The sequence below is a fragment of the Jaculus jaculus genome, chromosome 15 (assembly GCF_020740685.1).
Source record: "Jaculus jaculus isolate mJacJac1 chromosome 15, mJacJac1.mat.Y.cur, whole genome shotgun sequence".
Classification (NCBI taxonomy): Eukaryota; Metazoa; Chordata; class Mammalia; order Rodentia; family Dipodidae; genus Jaculus; species Jaculus jaculus.
Genome location: NC_059116.1, coordinates 55,432,343 through 55,453,780, shown reverse-complemented (window position 1 = coordinate 55,453,780; position 21,438 = coordinate 55,432,343). Strand labels below are relative to the sequence as shown.

The window sequence follows — 21,438 nt, the reverse complement described above, 5'->3', positions numbered from 1 at the left end:
CCTCAATTTCTCTTCTGTTTTGATAGTCTCCCTTTTCAGAAAAGAACATGATGAATGCCATATGTGCTTTCTGAGACTCACTACATATACATCTATGTTCTACTTTCTATGTGATTACTACTCTGTTCCAGTCTGTAATGAGGTGTTAGGGGTCTAGGATGGTCCTTGAACCCTACACCCTAGGTTTGTTTTTAATTTTAATCAAATCATTAAATGATAAAAAGAATGAAAAGGACAATTATTAAATTGTTATATTTATTGAGGAATATACAGAGCCCCAGAAAGGGATCCATGTCCTAGAGATCCCTCATGGAAGGCCTAGAAAAACTGTGGCAAGAAAGTTAAAGGAGTTCTTGCCATGTGGGGACCTGGAGGAGATAAAGAACCCATGTGGAGAGTAAGGGCTAGGGGGTCCTCCTGGCTAGGCCTGAACAGAGCCAGCCAAGACCCATCTGAGGAAAAAACTCACCAAGAGCTGGAAGTTTCCAAATGGTCATAGAGCCTGTCCTCCCCTGGTAGAAGTATTTATAACCTTATAGTGGTGGGCTGCCTTCCAGCTCAGGTGAACTAGAGGGACAGCTGCTTGGTGAGAGCTAGGGGCTGTCTCAGGAAGAGGTTAGCCCTGACACCAAGTTCTGATGGCTGAATTTGATCAACCACAATGTTTAAATCTTATGAAAGACTACCCTCCCAGGAAGGATCCTGGTTGTTTGAGGATAAACAGGTCTAGGGAACCAGGCAAGAGATAAGAAGTCAGATCATCTTTGATTTCTAGCCAAGTGTAGACCTGCTTGCCTTTTTCTTACTTCCAGAAGTCCAGTTATCCCCCTCTGAAGTCCTTTTCTATTGACCTCAATTTCTCTTAAATGAACCTTATAAACTATATAGTGTTTCGCATGAGGGTGTTTCTTAAAACTCACAATTGTGATTTTCCCCTTAATAAAATTAATAATTCATAATTTGTCCTTTTGAGTCCACCTTTATTAATTCCTTATTAAAGATAGGACAAAACCCAAAACTTGGGGTTCATAAATTCTAGGCATCCCTCTTGAACCCCCAAAATTCTACATCAATATGGCAGGCAATTTGACATCACCTTGAGCTCTTTACATTATTAGTGGGTTAATTTCTGGGCCTCATGACTGGGGACTATAAGAAAAAAATTATAGGAGCTGGGCGTGGTGACGCATGCCTTTAATTCCAGCATTTGGGAGGCAGAGGTAGGAGGATCACTGAGAGTTTGTGGCCACCCTGAGACTACATAGTGAATTCCAGGTCAGCCTGAGACAGAGTGAGACCCTACCTCAAAAAACAAAACAAAACAAAAAAAAAGAAAAAAGAAAAATATTACAGAAACTCAAAGGAGTTTGCCTATAGCTGCACTATCCAGACAACATATTATAAGCAGGATTCAGCTGTGTAGACTGGGAGGAAACTTGGGGTCATGCTGTCTCCCTGGTAAAGGTTTGCACAATAGACACTGTGTTTTAGATCATCTAGGTCTGTTTTCTCTGTCAAATTTCTTTTAGCCCACTAAGCCAAAATATTGATATTATGAACATAGCATATAAGATCTGGAAATGGGGAATATCCTTGTCATGACTTAACTGATATGAATTTCAGTGAGGTACTGATGTTTGCTTACTATTGTGACTCCCTCCTCCCAACTGGCCATGATCTAATTAGGCCTGAATATTTGAAGCTACATCCTAATTGAGATTTCAAAGAGAGTTGTCTTTCTTCCTGTGGTGGTTTTAATAGATAGCCCTTAATGTATTCAGTGTTTTATTACAGTTTGTAATTTAGATCTGCAGCCACCTGGCTAGAGGAGGTGTCACTGGGCTGGATTCCTATGGTGTGGTGGTTTATTTGAAATTCCAATCTAAAGATATACAAAATGCATGGAGTTCCTAAAGTGTGCTATAGAATTTGGCTTGAGGCCTCTCTCTCTCTCTCTCTCTCTCTCTCTCTCTCTCTCTCTCTCTCTGTGTGTGTGTGTGTGTGTGTGTGTGTGTGTTTGGTCATATAAAAACAGGCCAGCCTCTTCTGCCATTATTGAACTTACCCTGGGACTATAAGCTTCAATAAATATCCCTTCCTCCATAACTGTGCCTGGTTTAAAAGTTTATCTCAGTGACCTAAAGCTATCAGCTACAGAAATTGGTACCAGGAGTTGGGTAAGATGAATCTGATCATGTGGATTTTGGTCTTTTGGAACTTTTGTTCTGGAGGAACAGGCATGGACTTGGTACTTGCAACTAAAGACACCTTCTGGAGTGGTAAGCCAAGTATTATGGATTATTCATATGAGTGTTTAAAAATGCTAAGTGCAGAGAGAATTGAGCTTGGAGGATTGGCTTATGAACTTCATAAGGGGAAGGAAGAATTACAGAGGACTTTGTTGGAACTAAGGTACTGGCATAAGAGCTGGCTGCATTCTGCTACCCAGACCCAGAGAGTTTGATCAAGGATAAATTTGTAATGGACTGATATTCTTCTCTAAAAATATTGGACTAAGAGATTTAAGATTTTAAGCTGGAAAACCTCAAGCAAATTAAAATTACAAGCACCGAGACTGGTTTTAGTTGCTGAAGCTGTATTGTGAAACACATTAACAATCTTAAGGAAGATGGCCGAACTGCTTTACATTAAAACAATACAGAGGATGCCTGAGGAAAGACTATGATAGATATACAAAACTCTTTTGGAAAGAGTTGGCTGGAGAAAAAAACCTACATTTTGATGTTATGATTTATTTTGTCCCTGAATTAAGAAGATGGCTCTGTTGTGCACTCCGTGATATTAGTTTTGGGAAGCATAAAGAATGTGTGGAGTGCTCATGAATTGCACACAGTTCCAGGAGCCACTGCTGAGATGTGGCATGAGGCAGGGAGTGATGACTGGAAAAGTCATTGAAATATGGACTGTGGTTTACATAAAGACCCAAAGATGTTTTGGATATACCAAGACTGTGCAAGAGCTACCATGGAGTGCACTGTTGGCCTGGGATGGAAGTTTTCCCTGGCTACTCTGCCCAGCTAGAGGGGCGGAATTGGAAAATACAGACACTGTCAGTCACTGGTTATATCAGACTTGAACTGCAGCAAGTTGATGTTTGCTTGATGGTTGTTAAGTTTATATTGTTGTAGTCTCTGCCTCTTATGCCTTATACCAGTTAAAAATATTTCCTATGTGCCTTTATATTTTATATAAATATACATAATATATATAAATATATATATATAAATAAATATAGTATATATTATATTAATTATTATATTATATATTTTAATAATATTATTTATTATTATATAATATATTACATTATATTATAATAATATATATTTATAGATATAATATACGATATGATATAATATTATTTATTATAATAATATATTATTCTAATATTATATTTTTAAATATATATTAATATAATATAAATAAAATAATATATCAATATAAATATAAATATATATATTTTATATACTTGATAAAAGTATGTAACTTGTTTGATTATATAGGACTCATACTTAAGAGATAATCTTAAATCTCAGAGAAGACTTGGGACTTTAGAAGTATCTTAAGTAGGTAAAGACTGTGGAGACATTTAAGATTAGACTAAATACAATTTATAATGTGAGATGTTATAAATCTATTAGAAGCCAGGGGTGGAATATGGTAGTTTGAATAGATGGCCCCCAATATATTCACTGTTTTATTATAGTTTGTAATTTAGATCTGCAGCCACCTGGCTGGAGGAGGAGTCACTGGGCTGGATCCAGCCCTACACTGTGGTAGTTGATTTGACTTTTTTTTTTCTTTTTTTTTAATTAAAAAATTTTATTAACATTTTCCATGATTATAAAATATATCCCATGGTAATTCCCTCCCTCCCCACCCCCACACTTTCCATTTGAAATTCCATTCTCCATCATATTACCTCCCCATTACAATCATTGTAATTACATATATACAATATCAACCTATTAAGTATCCTCCTCCCTTCCTTTCTCTACCCTTTATGTCTCCTTTTTACCTTACTGGCCTATGCTACTAAGTATTTTCATTCTCACACAGAAGCCCAATCATCTGTAGCTAGGATCCACATATGAGAAAGAACATGTGGCGCTTGGCTTTCTGGGCCTGGGTTACCTCACTTAGTATAATACTTTCCAGGTCCATCCATTTTTCTGCAAATTTCATAACTTCATTTTTCTTTACCGCTGAGTAGAACTCCATTGTATAAATGTGCCACATCTTCATTATCCATTCATCTGTTGAGGGACATCTAGGCTGGTTCTATTTCCCAGCTATTATAAATTGAGCAGCAATAAACATGGTTGAGCATGTACTTCTAAGGAAATGAGATGAGTCCTTAGGATATATGCCTAGGAGTGCTATAGTTGGGTCATATGGTAGATCAATATTTAGCTGTTTTAGGAACCTCCACACTGTTTTCCACAATGGCTGGACCAGATTGCATTCCCACCAGCAGTGCAGAAGGGTTCCTTTTTTTCCACATCCCCACCAACATTTATGATCATTTGTTTTCATGATGGTGGCCAATCTGACAGGAGTGAGATGGAATCTCAATGTAGTTTTAATCTGCATTTCCCTGATGACTAGTGACGTAGAACATTTTTTTAGACACTTATATGTCATTCGTATTTCTTCCTTTGAGAACTCTCTATTTAGCTCCATAGCCCATTTTTTGATTGGCTTGTTTGATTCCTTATTATTTAACTTTTTGAGTTCTTTGTATATCCTAGATATTAATCCTCTATCAGATATATAGCTGGTGAAGATTTTTTCCCATTCTGTAGGTTGCCTCTTTGCTTTTTTCACTGTGTCCTTTGCAGTGCAAAATCTTTGTAATTTCATGAGGTCCCAGTGATTAATCTGTGGTTTTATTGCCTGAGCAATTGGGGTTGTATTCAGAAAGTCTTTGCCAAAACCAATATGTTGAAGGGTTTCTCCTACTTTTTCCTCTAGCAGTTTCAGAGTTTCAGGTCTGATGTTAAGGTCTTTAATCCATTTGGACTTAATTCTTGTGCATGGCGAGAGAGAAGAATCTATTTTCATCCTTCTGCAGATATATATCCAGTTTTCAAAACACCATTTGCTGAAGAGGCTGTCTTTTCTCCAATGAGTATTTTTGGCTTTTTTTTTTATTTTTAAAATATTTTTATTTTCAAGCAGAAAGAAAAGAGACAAGAGAGAATGGGAGCACCAGGGCCTCAAGCACTACAAATCAAAACTGAGTCAATCCAGGTGGTTAGGATTTGCAGGTAAATGCCTTAACTGCTGACCCATCTCTCTAACCTCAGACTTTTTTTTTTTAATATAAAAGCCAACATGTAAGTCAGGCATGATGGCACACACCTTTAATCCCAGCACTCAGGAGGTAGAGGTAGGATTGCCGAGAGTTCAAGGCCACGCTGAGACTCCATGGGGAATTCCAGGTCAGCCTGGGCTAGGGTGAGAACCTACCTTGAAAAAAAAAAAAACCCAACATGTGTGGAAAGGGCAGGGGAGAATTATTGTTTTAACAGTTCAGTTTATGTTCAGACCAATGAAGGTTTCTGGAGAACAAAATAATGGCTGTAGAACAGTCATTGCTTCTTTTTCTTTTCTTTCTTTTTTTATTTTGGTTTTTCGAGGTAAGGTCTCACTCTAGCTCAGGCTGACCTAGAATTCACTCTGCAGTCTCAGGGTGGCCTTGAACTCATGGCGATCCTCCTACCTCTGCCTCCCAAGTGCTGGGATTGAAGGGTCGAGCCACCACGCCTGGCTCTTTTATTTTTTTTAAAGTAGGGTCTCACTATAGCCCAAGGTGACCTGTAACTCACTGTGTAGTCCCAGGCTGGCCTCAAATACTACCTCCGCCTCTCTGGGATTAAAGTCTTGCTTGATACCACAATAGCCTAACACTACCAGCCCTCCTCCCCTCTTCCTTCAGATTACATCAGAAAGATTAAAAGGGGAATGTATGGGCTGGAGATGGCTCAGTGGATACAGAGCATTACCCTGGATCCCAGAAAACACATAAAGGGGATGAAGGCCGCACCTAGGAGAAGGCATGGAAACAAGAGAATTTCCCTGAAACTCACAGGGCAGCTAGCCTGGTGAAAGCAGCCATGAAAAAGGAGACCCTACCTCAAACAAGCAAGGACCCCAAAATTATTCTCCAACTTTCACAAACAAGCCATGGCACACCCAAACACACACATGAACATACCAAAATGGGAGGGGCAGGAGAGAGGTTGACCTACAACTAGAGTCTGGGTCCTTCACTTTCAGTCCAGTGCAGTGTCCATTAAACCACAGTAAAGAGCTAATAGGTCATCAATGGTAGCTGCATCTTCCTGAGTAAAGCAGTGTCTGGTCATTGGAAGAGACTGATTCGCACAACGAACATCATCCACAAAGGCTAAGCACCTCTGACTGGAAGGAGTGGTATGGGCCTGTTGGGCAGCACCATCTGTGGCCAGCATTCTGCGTTCCTTCAGCTGCCTGTGTAATAAGGCTTCTACTCCATAGCGCTGGCGGTATCGCCGAAGACATTTTAATCGTTTCAAATTCTCCCTTTTTTTGGCCAGGAGTCCCTCTGGGCCCGTCAGAAGACTGGTACCTAGAGCTTCATGTTCAACTTTGCGATTTTGCAAGTACCGGCGCTTCTTCTCCTTGATCAAGTGCTGTAGCCGTTTAAACTGATCAATGTACAAAGACTGCAAACGAATTAACTTCTCGAGCATAATAAGAGCCACTTCTTCAGCTGTGTAAACACCAGCATGTTTTAGGGGATCTTCTTGATCACTGTCTATGCTATCAGCTTCACTGTCAGGGTCACCTCTCCATGTCTGATCCACAGTAATGGGTTCCTGGTCCCCATCACTCCAGCTGTCTTCATCCAGTATTCGGCTGGCTTCACTGTGGCTACTTTCTGGACTCTGAGAGCCCAGCTCTGTCTTCGCATATGAGCTCAACTGGCACAAGAGTGTTTCACCCATAGGCCCTGGGTTGTTTTGCTTCATTTGAGCATGAAGTGCTAGGGCATTCCTACCAGCATGTTCAGCACTGACGGACACCCTCCGCCGCCACTGCCAGCGCCGTGCCTACTTTTGGAATTTTTATCGAATATCAGGTGGCTATAGCTATTTGGGCTTACATCTGGGTCCTCTATTCTATTCCACTGATCTATATGTCTGTTTTTGTGCCAGTACCATGCTGTTTTTGTTACTATGGCTCTGTAGTATAGGTTAAAATCAGGTATGGTGATACCACCAGCCTCTTTTTTGTTGCTCAGTATTATTTTAGATATTTGAGGTTTTTTGTGATTCCAAATGAATTTTTGGATTGTTTTTTCTATTTCCATGAGGAAAGCCTTTGGAATTTTGATAAGGATTGCATTAAATGTGTAGATTGCTTTAGGTAAGATTGCCATTTTCACAATATTGATTCTTCCAATCCAGGAACAAGGGATGTTTCTCCACTTTCTAGTGTCTTCTGCAACTTCTCGCTTGAGTGTTTTAAAGTTCTCATTGTATAGATTCTTTACTTCCTTGGTTAGGTTTATTCCAAGGTACTTTATTTTTTTGATGCAATTCTGAATGGGAGTGATTCTCTGATTTCATCCTCTGTGTGTTTGTTGTTAGCATATATAAAGGCTACTGATTTCTGTGTATTCATTTTGTATCCTGCTACATTGCTGTAGGTTTTGATCAGCTCTAACAGTTTGCTAGTAGAGTCTTTAGGGTCCTTTATGTATAGAATCATGTCATCTGCAAATAATGATAACGTGATCTCTTCCTTTCCAATTTGTATTCCTTTTATGTGTGTTTCTTGCCTTATAGCTATGGCTAAGACTTCCAAAGCTATATTAAATAAAAGTGGGGACAGTGGACACCCTTGTCTTGTTCCTGATTTTAGTGGAAAAGCTTCCAGTTTTTCCCCATTTAGTAATATGTTGGCTGTAGGCTTGTCATAAATAGCCTTTATTATATTGAGATATGTTCCTTCTATTCCCAGTCTCTGTAGGACTTTTATCATGAAGGGATGTTGGATTTTGTCAAATGCTTTCTCTGCATCTAATGAGATGATCATGTGATTTTTGTCCTTCAACCCGTTTATGTAATGTATTACATTTATAGATTTGCGTATGTTGAACCATCCCTGCATCTCTGGGATAAAGACTACTTGGTCAGGGTGAATGATCTTTTTGATATACTCTTGTATTCGGTTTACCAATATTTTGTTGAGAATTTTTGCATCTATGTTCATGAAGGATATTGGTCTGTAATTTTCTTTTTTTGTTCTATCTATGCCTGGTTTTGGTATCAGGGTGATGCTGGCCTCATAGAAGGAGTTTGGTAGGATTCCTTCTTTTTCTATTTCCTGGAAAAGCTTAAGAAGCAATGGTGTTAGCTCTTCCTTAAAAGTCTGGTAAAATTCAGCAGTGAATCGGTCCGAGCCTGGGCTTTTTTTAGTTGGGAGATTATTGATAACCATTCGGATCTCCATGTTTGTTCTAGGTCTATTTAAGTGATTAATATCATTTTGATTTAATTTAGGTAGGTCATATAGATTAAGGAAATCATCCTCTTTCAGATTTTCATACTTTGTGGAGTATATGATTTTATAGTATGTACCTATGATTTTTTGAATTTCTCTGGAATCTGTTGTGATGTTACCTTGTTCATCTCTGATTTTATTAATTTGTGTCTCTTCTCTCTTTCTTTTGGTCAGATTTGCTAAGGGTTTATCAAACTTGTTTATCCTTTCAAAGAACCAACTCTTGGTTTCATTAATTCTTTGGATTGTTCTTTTTGTTTCTATTTCATTAATTTCTGCCCTAATCTTTATTATTTCTTCCCATGTACTGATTTTTGGTTTGCCTTGTTCTTCTTTTTCCAAAGCTGTAAGGTGAAGTGTTAGGTCGTTTACTTGTGACCTTTCTAATTTCTTAATATAGGCACTTAAGGCTATAAATTTCCCTCTTAGAACTGCCATCATTGTGTCCCAGAGATTTGGGTATGTTGTGTTCTCATTATCATTTGACTCTATAAATTTTTTGATTTCCCTTTGATTTCTTCATTGACCCATTCATCATTTAGTAGTGTATTGTTTAGTTTCCATGATTTTGTGTATGCTCTATAGCCTTTCTTGCTACTGATTTGTAGTTTAATTCCATTGTGGTCAGATAGAATGCAAGGAATTATTTCAATTTTCCTGAATTTGTTAAGATTTGCTTTGTGTCCTAATATATGGTCTATTTTAGAGAATGTTCCATGTGCTGCTGAAAAGAATGTATATTCTGCAGCCTTTGGATGAAATGTCCTGTATATATCTGTTAAGTCCATTCCTTCTATGACCTCATTTAGTCCAGATGCCTCTCTGTTTATTTTTTCCCAGGATGGCCTGTCAATTGATGAGAGTGGAGTGTTAAAGTCACCCACCACCACTGTGTTTGGTGTTATCTGTGACCTTAGTTCTAATAGTGTTTGTTTGACGAATTTGGGAGCCCCCATGTTAGGTGCATATATGTTTAGGATTGTAATGTCCTCCTGTTGGAGTGTGCCCTTAATCAATATAAAGTGACCTTCCTTATCTTTCTTGACTAACGTTGGACTAAAGTCTACCCAATCCGATATTAGGATAGCAACCCCTGCTTGTTTTCTAGGCCCATTTGCTTGAAACACCATCTTCCAACCTTTCACCCTAAGGTAATGTCTATCCATTGTAGAAAGGTGAGTTTCTTGGAGACAACAAATTGTAGGATCCTGCTTTTTAACCCAGTCTGCGAATCTATGTCTTTTCGTTGGGGAATTGAGACCGTTGATATTAAGAGATATTATTGAAAGGTGTATATTTATGTTTGCCAGTTTTTGTTTTTTTTTTTTTTTTTGTGGTTCTGGTTCTACCTGTGCTCTCTGCTGTTAACTAGTATTTGAGTATTGCTTGTTTTTTCTAGGTTCCTTATATGTGTGCTTTTCCTTTTGTGCAGCATGGAGGATTCTATCAAGTACTTTCTGTAGAGCTGGTTTTGTCTTCAAAAACTCCTTTAACCTGCTTTTGTCATGGAATGTCTTTATTTCTCCATCTATTTGAATGGATAGCTTTGCAGGATAAAGTAACCTTGGTTGACAGTTGTTATCTTTCAGAACTTGGAATATATCACCCCAAGCCCTTCTGCCTTTAAAAGTTTGTGTTCAATAATCTGCTGTAATCCTGATGGGCTTACTTTTGTAGGTAACTTGATTTTTCTCTCTAACTGCTTTCAATATTTTTTCTTTGGTTTGTGTGTTTGGAACTTTGATTATAATATGGCGAGGAGTGGTTCTTTCCAGGTTTTGTCTGGCTGGGGTTCTAAAGGCTTCCTGTATCTGTATTGGTACCTCTTTCCCAATTTAGGGGAAATTTTCTTCTATGATTTTGTTGAAGACACCTACTATGCCTTTTGAGTGAAATTCTTCTCCTTCTACTATGCCCTGAATTCTAATATTGGATCTTTTCATAGTGTCCCGAATATCTTGAAATTCCCACTCATACTTTTCTATAAGTTTGTCTTTCTCTTTGTTGGCCTGTATTAGATCTGCCACTTGGTCTTCTAGCTTAGATATTCTGTCCTCTCCTTCATCCATTCTACTGGTGAGATTTTCTACAGAGTTTTTTATTTCATTAACTGTGTTCTTCATTGCTAGTAATTCTGACTGGTTTTTCTTTATTATTTCTATTTCCTTATTTATGTCTTGTATTGCCTTCTTTATTTCATGAAATTGGTGTCCTGCATCTTCTTTGATTCCTTTGATTTCCTCTTAAAGTTCCTCTTTGACTCCTTTGATTCGTTCTGTGATTTCTTTGAACATATTTACAATCATTCTTTTGAAATCTTTTTCAGGCATTTCCTCTAACTCGTTCTCACTGGAGGTTATTTCTGGTGCATTAATACTTTTAGGTGGATTTATATCGTCTTGCTTTTTAGTGTTTCCTGTGCTATAACGTATATATTTTTGCATCTTGGATTAAGTTATGCTTGGATTTTCTTGCTAGCTGGGTATTCTTAGCTGTATCAATTGATTTGATGTTATATATTTTCAGGGTAGGAGCTTAAGGTGTTAGATGTGGCTCTTAAGACTCTGAGAGTATCTACAAAGGTGCTCCTAGGGGTTGAGTTTCCCTGCTATGGGAGTATTCAAGTAGCTGAGTGGAATACACCGGTAGATTCTAAAAGTTAACTAAACACTGTACCCATTCAGTCAACAGCAGCGCCATGTATGTATGCCAGAGTAGTTATTATAACAACCAGATCCTCTATCAACACAGAGGTTAAGATTTCTGGTCTGTTGAGGGATCTCAGTCAGCTTGTGACCAAGTGAGACCCTTCTCTGGTGCAAACCCAGTTACCTTGGATGAGTTTGGTCTCAGTCAAGTTGCTGCCTGGGTCATCGGGCTGCTGTTCTGATTTCTGGAGTTGGGCACTGTCTTTTCCTGTGGGGCAAACCAAGCCTGGCAACTGTGGCCCTGCAGATCAGCACCCCCGCTGCTGGAACTGCTGCTGCTTCTGGGTCTGCTGTTGTTGCTGCTCCTGGGTCTGCCGCTGCTGCCGCTCCTGGGTCTGCTGCTGCTGGGGCCGCTGGTACCAGTTCTGGAGCTGCTGATGTTGTTGCCGAACTCTGCTCCTGCTTGGGTCCCTCTGTCAGCTCAAGTTGGCATGGTCGGGTCCCGGGACGCTGCTCTGTTTGCTGGAGCTGGGCTCAGGTGGTGGGGGTGGGGCGGGAGCCACAGCTGCTCCGGTTCTCTCGCTGTTCCACATGTTCTTCTACCTCGCTGTCTGCTCCTCCACTGCTCACTGCCGCTCTCCCTTCACATTTCCTGTGTTGCAGAGAGCGTGGTGTGAGGGGAAAATCCCACACCTGGCTTTTCCTGCAGCTGGAGCCGAGTCTGGAGGCTTTCTGGTGCGCCCCGATTCGGCTGCGGTTGGCGGAGCTGCTGGGGCTGCTTTTGCCAGCCTGTGCGGGCTCTGGATGCTCTGGATCTCTCCTACTTCTCCGCTGCCACTTTAGTTTCCTATACACCTCACTTTTTAGTAAAAGTGTGTATTTTGCTGAGGTTTTTTGGTCTTTTCTTCCCCCCAGGCTGCTTTGGTATGGTACCTACGCCGCCATCTTAACCGAAAGTCGATTTGACTTTTCAATATAAAGTTATACAAATGCCTTAAGTTCCTGAAGTGTGATGTAGAATTTGGCTGAGGCTTCTCTCTCTCTATCTGTGTGTGTGTGTGTGTGTGTGTGTGTGTATTCATTCCTGTAAAAACAGGCCAGCTTCTTCTGCCATTATGGTACTTCCCCTAGATATGTAAGCTTCAATAAGCATCCCTTCCTCCATAACTGTGCCTGGTTTAAAAGTTCATCTCAGTGACCTAATGCTATTTGCTACACCCCCCCCCCCCCCGCTGCCCCTTTGCTGCATGCTCAGACTAAGTCTGAGATTTTAGAATCCCTCTACCTATTGAGTTGAGAGGAAAAACAAGCTCCTCCCAGATGCCACTTTTGTTCACTTAAATGCTCACTTCAACAGGGGGTCCAGCCAGCCTGGCTACAACAGTCTCCAGTCAATTCTTCACCACACCCCATGCAGTGCAATATAGTGCTTCGCTCTTTCCTTTCTTTCCGCCAAAGGGCTTAAAAGCCTCTCCCTGTTTTTCTCTTCCATCTACTCTGCTCCTGTCCCCTTTGTTCCTGCTTCCCTCTCAATTTGAACTCTGCCCAGTTTATGGGGTGTTGGGTTCATTTTCTCTGCCACTTAAAGAACCAAAAGGCAGTAAAAAGTTTAAAAGAGGGCTGGAGAGATGGCTTAGTGGTTAAGCGCTTGCCTGTGAAGCCTAATGACCCCGGTTCGAGGCTCCATTCCCCAGGACCCACGTTGGCCAGATGCACAAGGGCACATGTGTCTGGAGTTCCTTTGCAGTGGCTGAAAGCCCTGGCACACCCATTCTTTCTCTCTCTCTGCCTCTTTCTCTCTCTATTACTCTCAAAAAAATAACCAGAAAAAATTCTTTAAAAGTTTAAAAGAATAATGTTTATTTCAAAGTAAGAAAGAGGCAAAGAAAACAGAGAAAGTAGACTTGTGTGATTTCAGAATTGGAAAATCCACTGTCCCAGTGGGAACTGGGCTCTTACTGAGTCTATGATTGGTCAACTTAGATAAAGATGAAGGTGCTGGTTGGTTTATGATGTATCCAATACTGCGCAGGTCACACAAAGCCCATCAAGCCAGCCCCGCACCACCAAGCCTGCCCCTCCCCAGCCATGCCAGGCCACTGGTGGGAAGATTCACTTAGGTCAGGGAACTTTAGAAACAAACATTGGAGTTTGAGGCCATTTTTATTTGGTGAAGATTACTTGATCATGAGCCTGTATGCTGGAGCAAGAAATATACCTTAAAAGTTATAAGTAAATGAACTTGAAAAATCATATTACCTATAAAAATAAAATAGAACCTGGTCATTGTTAAATCAACTTAGCTCTAATGTAAGCCTTGACAAGTCTGTTTTGAAGGAGAAAACATATTGTTGGGCAAAGTCTTTGGCTTTATCTTAGATAACAATTAATCTGATGTACATTAAAGATACTTTGATTAACATAAAGCAATTTTATGTTTTCCCTGGGACTGTTAAAATAGATGAAGCCTAGGCAAACTATACCAACATATTTGCAAGCAAGTGCTTTTAACTGCTAAATCACCTCTCAATGGATAGCCTCTATCCATTCAGTAAATGTATCTACTGGACTAAAAGGAATGTGGAGCTAGGGCTTCTGGGCATGTGGGTGAAATCATCAATAGAATGGATCAAGGAAAGGACAGAATATGAGAAGTAGAAGGCAAGGTGGTAGATCTAGAATATTCCAACAAAGAGAAAGACACACTAATAGGAAGTTAAGAGTGAGAATTTCCAGACATTCAGGACACTAAGCAGAAATCAAACTTAAGAATTCAGGGTTTAGAAGGGAACAATTTCAATCTATAGCTATAGTAAGTATTTTCAACAAAATCGTAGGTGAAAATTTCCCCCAAGTAGAGAAAGAGATGCCAATACAAATACAAGAGGTATTTAGAGCACTAAACAGACAACCAGTAAAGAACCTCTCCTCACCATATTACAGACTACTAAACACAGAGACCAAACAAAATATATTGACAGCAGCAAGACATAAGTATCTAGTCACTTATAAAGGCAAACCTATCAGGATAACAGCAGATTACTCAACACAAAGTTAAAAAGCCATAAGAGTTTGGAATGATGTATTCCAAGTCCCCAAAGAACAATTGCCAACCCAGACTACTATATCCAGCAAAGTTTTATGTCATAACTGAAGGAGAAACAAAAATTTTCAGTAATAAGACAAGGATAAAGAAATACAAAGAAATAAAACATTGAGGGTGCTGGAGAGATTGCTCATTCACTGAAGGTGCTCTCTTACAAAGCCTGACGGCCTGGGTTCAATTCCCTAGTGTCCATTTAAAGCCAGATGTATAAAGTGGCATATGCAGCTGGAGTTTGTTTGCAGTGACAGGAGGGTTTGTTGAGCTCATATTCACTCTTTCTCTGTCTGTCTCTATCTATCAAAATACTTTATATATATGAACAAACAGCAGAGAGAACAGTCTCTTCAGCAAGGAGGGGATTTGGGAGCTGGAGAATCTCTAGTCCTAGTAGAAACTGGGCTTTCATTGAATGAGGGACTCCCACCCATTCACAGTCTATGATTGGTCAGCTTAAATAAAGACAAATTAAGTTAGCTCAAATTCCTTTTAGTTTTCAACGCAACTAGAAGTCTGAAAAAATATTTCTTGTCTTTATTACATGTTTCTGTTATACTTCCAAGGCTTGCCAGCCACTGTCACAAGTTCATGTTCTGTCCATGTAATGTTTTGTGTTTCTTGTTCAACCTCTTAACTAAATCTATGACCACTGAATGTTCTAATTGACTCTAATTCTAAAATGTGCACCCAGATGTAGTTTAGGATGCTAACTGAATTGAAAAAAAAAATTCTGCATTTCTTAACTTGCATTTCAGATTGAATTAAGAGGTTAAGGTTTTCAGAAGTTTCAAGAAATAGTTATTATTATTTGGTCCTATTAACTAGATGATCTCAAATGTTTATTACACTGACTTAATATATCTAGCAATAATTCATTTTCATTATTAATAAGGCACAAGACTTTTAATGTACTTTGTCTATGTTGATAAAAATACACATGAATAATGTGCAATAAAGGCCCATTATGAGAATAACATATAGATACCTAATATCAGATTTATATTAAGTACTGTATTTTAAAAATATTTTTAAATATTAATTTATTTATTTGCAAGCAGAGAGAGAGCTACAAGACAGACACACAGAATGTGTATGCCAGGGCCCCCAGTACTGCAAACAACCTCCAGATGCATGTGCCACTTTATGCATCTGACTTTACGTGGGTACTGGGGAATCAAACCTGGGTTATTAGGCATTGCAGGCAAGTGCCCTAACTGCTGAGCCATCTCTGTAGCCCCTCAATGTAAGATTTTATTTTACTCTTGTATTACTAAGTTTAATATTCACATTGAATATCCTTCTTACATCAGGGTATATCCTCTTGCTCCTTTTCAAAAAAATAACATATATATTATTTAAGAGAAAGAGAGGCAGAGAGAAAGTATGGGTATTCCAGGGCCACAGCAAATGAACTCTAAGATACATTTATCACTTTGTGCATCTGGGTTGACATGGGTACTGAGAATTGAGCCCCAGGCCACCAGGCTTTGCAAGCAAATGCCGTTAATCATTGACCCTCTCCAGCACTATGCTCCTTTCCTTCAAACAATTTTAGGGTCTATCAATGACCAGATTCTGTTTACTTTTATTAATAGTATATAATCAAAAGTTTTAATCAATCTCTATTTTTATATCTCAAAAAGCTCCTATTGCTCACATGTAAATAAATGAATTAACTCATAACATCTCCTCCAGGCTTAGGGAAGCTGCCTTCATCTGAAAGAAATGGTCCAAAACCTGATTTGTCTGTCTCTGACTGTTCTTGAGTAATTGGCATGTTTATATTTGAAGGTCAACAAAAACATGTTTTAAAATAGATGCTATGCTGCTTTGACTGCCTTTGGTAACAATTTCTAGGTGATTAATTGTTCCCTATTTAAGCTAATTAAATTTAAATCTATTAACAAAAGGGTCTCAATATTACCAAATTTTATTTATACCTTCTAACTACAATCTGCATATAAGGAAAGTAAAAGAGAAAACCACAGGAAAACACCACACTTGATCTCAACAGGCAGAGACTATTTATTGAAGCACAGCTACAACCTTCCCACTGCAATGTTCTGGTGGGATGGAAACTGAAACACTGAACTAGGCTGGAGTTCAAGTTTATAAGGAGGATCCTGAGGAAAACAGATTGGACCAGGTGCAGGTCCATAAGAAGTAACTGTAACTATTTGTGTCCTTGCTCAGAATAAGCTTTTACAACAAGATTATCTAGGGAGAATGCCCTAGATGGTTTCTGTTCCTTCAAGGCCTTATGAATTAAGGGAAATTTATCAACTAGAAGAGTTGTCAGTCTTGTCTGAATGCTTCTGATGTTCCTAAAACCTCCTAGTTTCAGTGATAGCCATTATTCCTTCAGCTCCCTCTGGTTTCAAGGAAAGTCATTAACTCTTCAATACATGCTTCCTATCTTAAGCTTTCATTTAAAAATGTTTCATTACTCTGGCTTATGGCTATAATGCAATATATGCTTCTATCTTAATTTTTTTATTTAAAAGTGCTAATTATAATTTTATGGGGCTTCATTATAAAATATATAATAATAACTTAAGTGACTTGGGTTTTTATTACTTAAGCATCATTTAAATGCTACATAAAAGCCAAAAATACAAGACTAATATAATTGACTGTGGTAGTTTGAATGAAAATGCCTATAGTCTCAGGTATTTTGGGGTAAGGAGTCTAATGAAGTTTCCAATCGACTAACTGATTGTTCTGTGTCATGTACATCCTGATCAACTTATTGGCTTAACGTCTTAAAATTTTTGTCTCCTACTACAAGGGCTGAAGTCTCTATGGCCACTGACCTGGCTATACCAAGTTCCACTAATATAGGTACTAAAACCATAGCACACTCTTGTCCGGGGGGTTGGAAGAGAATGGGTAGAAGATTAAATGTTCCTGTCCTGCTTCCCCGTTATGTAGGTAGATTGAGGAACTATGTGAACCAAAACACAAAGTTCATCCCAACTGGGGATGGTGTCCTTTTTTTTTTTTTTTATAATTATTTTATTTTATTTTATTTTTTTTTTTTTGAGGTAGGGTCTCACTCTGGTCCAGGCTGACTTAACTATTTACTCTCAGGGTGGCCTTGAACTCATGGCAATCCTCCCACCTCTGCTTCCTGAGTGCTGGGATTAAAGGCCTGTGCCATCACGCCTGGCTTCAGCCTGTTCTTGAGTGTGGTTGGGGACCATAGATCCGTTTGTTCCTAATGAGACATTTAACCAAACACCTACATAATAGGGGGGTTGGGGTTCAAACACAATTAACAATGTGGGTCAAGTTGGGATTGGCTGTGTTAGCCACTTTGAAGACCGTGTCCAGGGTCTGGAATAACTTTAGGTGGGGAGCCTTGCAAGTGGGGGGAACTGGATCACTGAGGGAGGGTGGCTGCTAAGCTCTGGTCATATGGTGGTGGGGGATCAGGTGGAGAGGGTGATTCCAATTCAGGAAGACTGATTAAGGGGAATCCATTTGGGCCAGTAGGAATTGGGACCCTGATTTCTCTCATCTTCTAGATAATGAACTTAGTCCCTGGGTCTTGCCTAATGCATATTGTCTTAAACCCCGGGTTCATCCTGTTTCCCAAGTGCCCATTACTGTAGGTTTCCAGTAGTTTAAGTCAATTTTAAGAGGGTTGCATCTCCCTGTCCCACATTTCTCTGAAGATTTTTGTCTGTGGGAAGAAATGTAGGGGTCACCATCCAAGGTGCCTGTTTCACAACCCCAACTGGCACAATGATATTAGCCTTCTCCTTGGCAAGAGGTTCCCCCAGTAGCTTGACAAATATAGTACTGAGAGCTTTTTTATAGATTCTTCTACCCTATTCATCCACAGCCATATCCTGAAACTTCTATCTCAGTCTGTGATATTACACTGTTATATTTGTTCAAGTTTTTTTCCCCAAAGATATCAAAGATACTAAAAAGAAAGGCTAACTCATAGTAATTAATCACTGGGTTACTCTACCTGTATCAAAATTTCTGAGTTCCCAAGAGAAATTGAGAAGCTTGTGTAGACTCATAGCATCTGTCAGGTAGGGGCAAGTCAAGAGGGGAAAGAATGTGAGCCAAACTAAATTACTAATATTTGGCTACAGCAAATAATTATGGGCAGACAAACAAAGGTAAGCGAACAGATTTGAAGACAAGTCAGAAATAGTATAAAACAATAAGTCCTAGGAGGGCACTCATTTCGGTTTTACCTTAAGAGAGTCCTGGTTGGCTTCAGGTTTCTGGATGGTCCAGTGGGTGTCTAAGTCCCTGGAGGTAGCTTTCTTTAGTTGAGTGAGGTATATCCAAGGTTTCTTCCCAGCTACCTTTGCCATAGTGGGAGTTGTCAGGACTATGGTGAAGGTCCTTGCCAACGAGTCTCAAGGTTACAAGGACTGTATCTCTTCACCCAGACCAGGTGCAAATGAAGATGGTGGCAGCTCTGAGTCAGGTCCCTTGTGGCCTTCCTGGACCAGGGCATGAATCTGCTGCAGAGTCTGCTGGAGAGCCTGAAGGTACAAGAGAAGGTCATGATTAGTAATTTCTGATAGATGTTCTTCCCCCAATTTAGGGAACATAGGGGAAGGCCTACCATAGAGAATGTCAAAGGCAGTAAATCTCCTTTTATAAAGTGTGCACCTTACCCTCAATTTGGTTACTATTTCTTTAAGAGTTCTTTTCATGCTTTCTACTTGCCCTGAACTCTGTGGCCTATAGGTGCAATGGAGGTGCCACTTTATCCCTAGGGTTTTTCCTATTGATTTAGAGAAATAGGCTGTGAAAACCAGGCCAATTGCCAGTCCCCAAGGCTAGGGAAAGGCCAAATCTGGGAACTATCTCTTGTAACACCTTTTTTTTCAGTTATTTGAGCAGTCTTAGTCTTTGTAGGAAATGCCTCTGTCCACCCTGAGAAAGTATCCACCATTACCAATAGATTATATCCACAAACTCCATAATTAATTTCAGTAAAATCAATTTTCCAGTGCTCACATGAGGAAGTTCCTCTGTATCTTACCTCAGGTCCCACCAGCAGAGAGCCACATTGATTCACTTTTGACAGTTGATACCTTGGGCCACTAAATCGTTGACTACAGGATCAAGGTCAGGGATGTAAGTGTTGCCTAAGCAATTCAGTCAATTTGGTGGGACCCAAATGAGTATTCACATGAAGATTCTTAAGCAATGAACATCACAATACCCATGGGAGAAGGACCCTTTCATCTGGCAACTTCTTCCATCTGGAGGGCACTGTTTTAGCCTGGAGTGTCTTTTCCAATTTCATATTTTTCTTCATATAATCAAGTTGGATTGGTAATTCAAGAGGAAAAGATACCATCGGGATCTTAAGAGGCCCCATTGGTTTTAAGGAGGCTTCCCTGGCAGCCTGGTCTGCTGCCCAATTTCGCAGTGCTTTTAGTGGCTCTGGCAGTGGATGATAGCCACCCATTTAGGGAGCCAAATGGCCTCAAACAGGGCCAGTATCTCTAGAGTATTTTTAATCTGCTTTCCCTCAGATGTAAGCAATCCCCTTTCTTAAAGGCAGAGGGCTCTGTGTACATGCACAGTGGCAAAGGCATAATGGCTGTCCATGTACCCATTTGTTATTATTTTTTTAATTTTTAAATTTTTATTAAAATTTTCCATGATTATAAAAAAAGTCCCATGGTAATTCCCTCCCTCCCCACCCCCACACTTTCCCCTTTGAAATTACATTCTCCATCATATTACCTCCCCATTACAACCATTGCATGTACACATTTATAATTTTATGATTTCCATATCTTAAAGCCTGGGTCAATGCTATCAGCTCAGCCTTTAAGCAGAGGTCCCATACCCAAGGGCCTGAGCCCACACTGTTTTTTCCAATGTCACTATTGCTGCCCCAGCATACCTGACTCCATTAGAAACAAAACTGGAACCATCAGTGAACAGTACCTCCTCAGGGTTGTCCTATGGCATGTCTGTGAGGTCATGTTGGAGACCCTGGATGGATTCAGTGCTTTTAAAAACAGTCATGAGCCAGTTCCTTATCATCAAGCAGGAGGGTGGCCAGGTTGAGAGCAGTCATCTCTGAGAACTTGATCTATGGTTGGTTTAAAAGCAGAGCCTGATTTGGGCATTTGTCATCCACCTGTTAGGGGTGCTTCTCAAGAGAGCATCCACCAAGTGTGGAGATCTTGTCCTAGAGTTAGCTTGTCAGCTTCCTTTATTAGCATTGCAGTTGCTGCAATAACTCAGAGGCAAGATGGCAAGCCAGTAGCGACCAGGTCTAGTGGCTTGAGCAGTTATATTATTGGCTATTTTGAAGGACCTAGAGTTTGGGTAAGCACCCCTTTTGCTATGCCTCATGTTTCATCAAGGTGCAGTTGGAAAGGCTTGTGGATGTTAGGTAGCCTTAGTATTGGGGCTGATACTAAGGCTTGTTTCAGTTTTTAAAATGCCTGTTGTTTGGTCTCAGACCAATTTAAGGGAATAGAGGGGATTTACAATTTCTGCAAAGCCTGGGATCCAAAGCTAGCAATACTCAGCTTCCCCTCCCCCAATTCCCTTATTTGCCTTTTAGTAGTTGGGGAAGGGATTCTAAGGACGGCTTCAATATGCCCCTGTGAGAGTGTCCTCGTTCTTGGTTTAGGTTATAACCCAAGGGTGTAGCAGATGAAATACAAAGTTGGGCCTTTTTAGCTGAAACTTAGTAGCCCTTTTTTCCCATGTCCTCCAACAAATTCTCAGTGGCCTTCTTACAGTCCTCCTCATTTCTTGCAACCAGCAAGATATTGTCCACATACTGAAATAGGACTACTTCTGGGTGGTCAGCTCTAAATGCTAAGAGGTCTTGGCTAAGGGCTTTATCTAAGAGGGTGGGAGAATTATTAAATTCCTGTGGTAGCCTAGTCTAGGCCAGCTGCCCAGAGCAACCTCCTCCAAGATCATTCCACTCAAAAGCAAATGTGGGCTAACTCACCTCGGCCAAAGGGCTGCAGAAGAAGGTGTACTTCAAGTCCATCACAGAGTCCACTTGATGGCTAGGAGGCAAGAGGCTAAGGAGGGCATAAAGTTTGGGAAATGTAGGGTTTATGGTTTTAACTCTTTTGTTAACTTCTCTCAGGTCCTGAG

At 39.9% G+C, this 21,438-nt stretch overlaps 1 protein-coding gene across 1 annotated transcript; it reads right to left on the bottom strand.

Annotated features, from left to right (window-relative positions):
* Nucleotides 1-6,296: 6,296 nt before the first annotated feature.
* LOC123455064 (KAT8 regulatory NSL complex subunit 2-like) lies at nt 6,297-18,659 on the bottom strand. The gene is made up of 2 exons (XM_045134757.1): nt 18,537-18,659; nt 6,297-7,115 (listed from the first exon to the last, which is right to left on the bottom strand). The coding sequence occupies exons 1-2, from the start codon at nt 18,657-18,659 to the stop codon at nt 6,297-6,299; spliced, it is 942 nt and encodes a 313-aa protein (XP_044990692.1).
* Nucleotides 18,660-21,438: the final 2,779 nt, after the last annotated feature.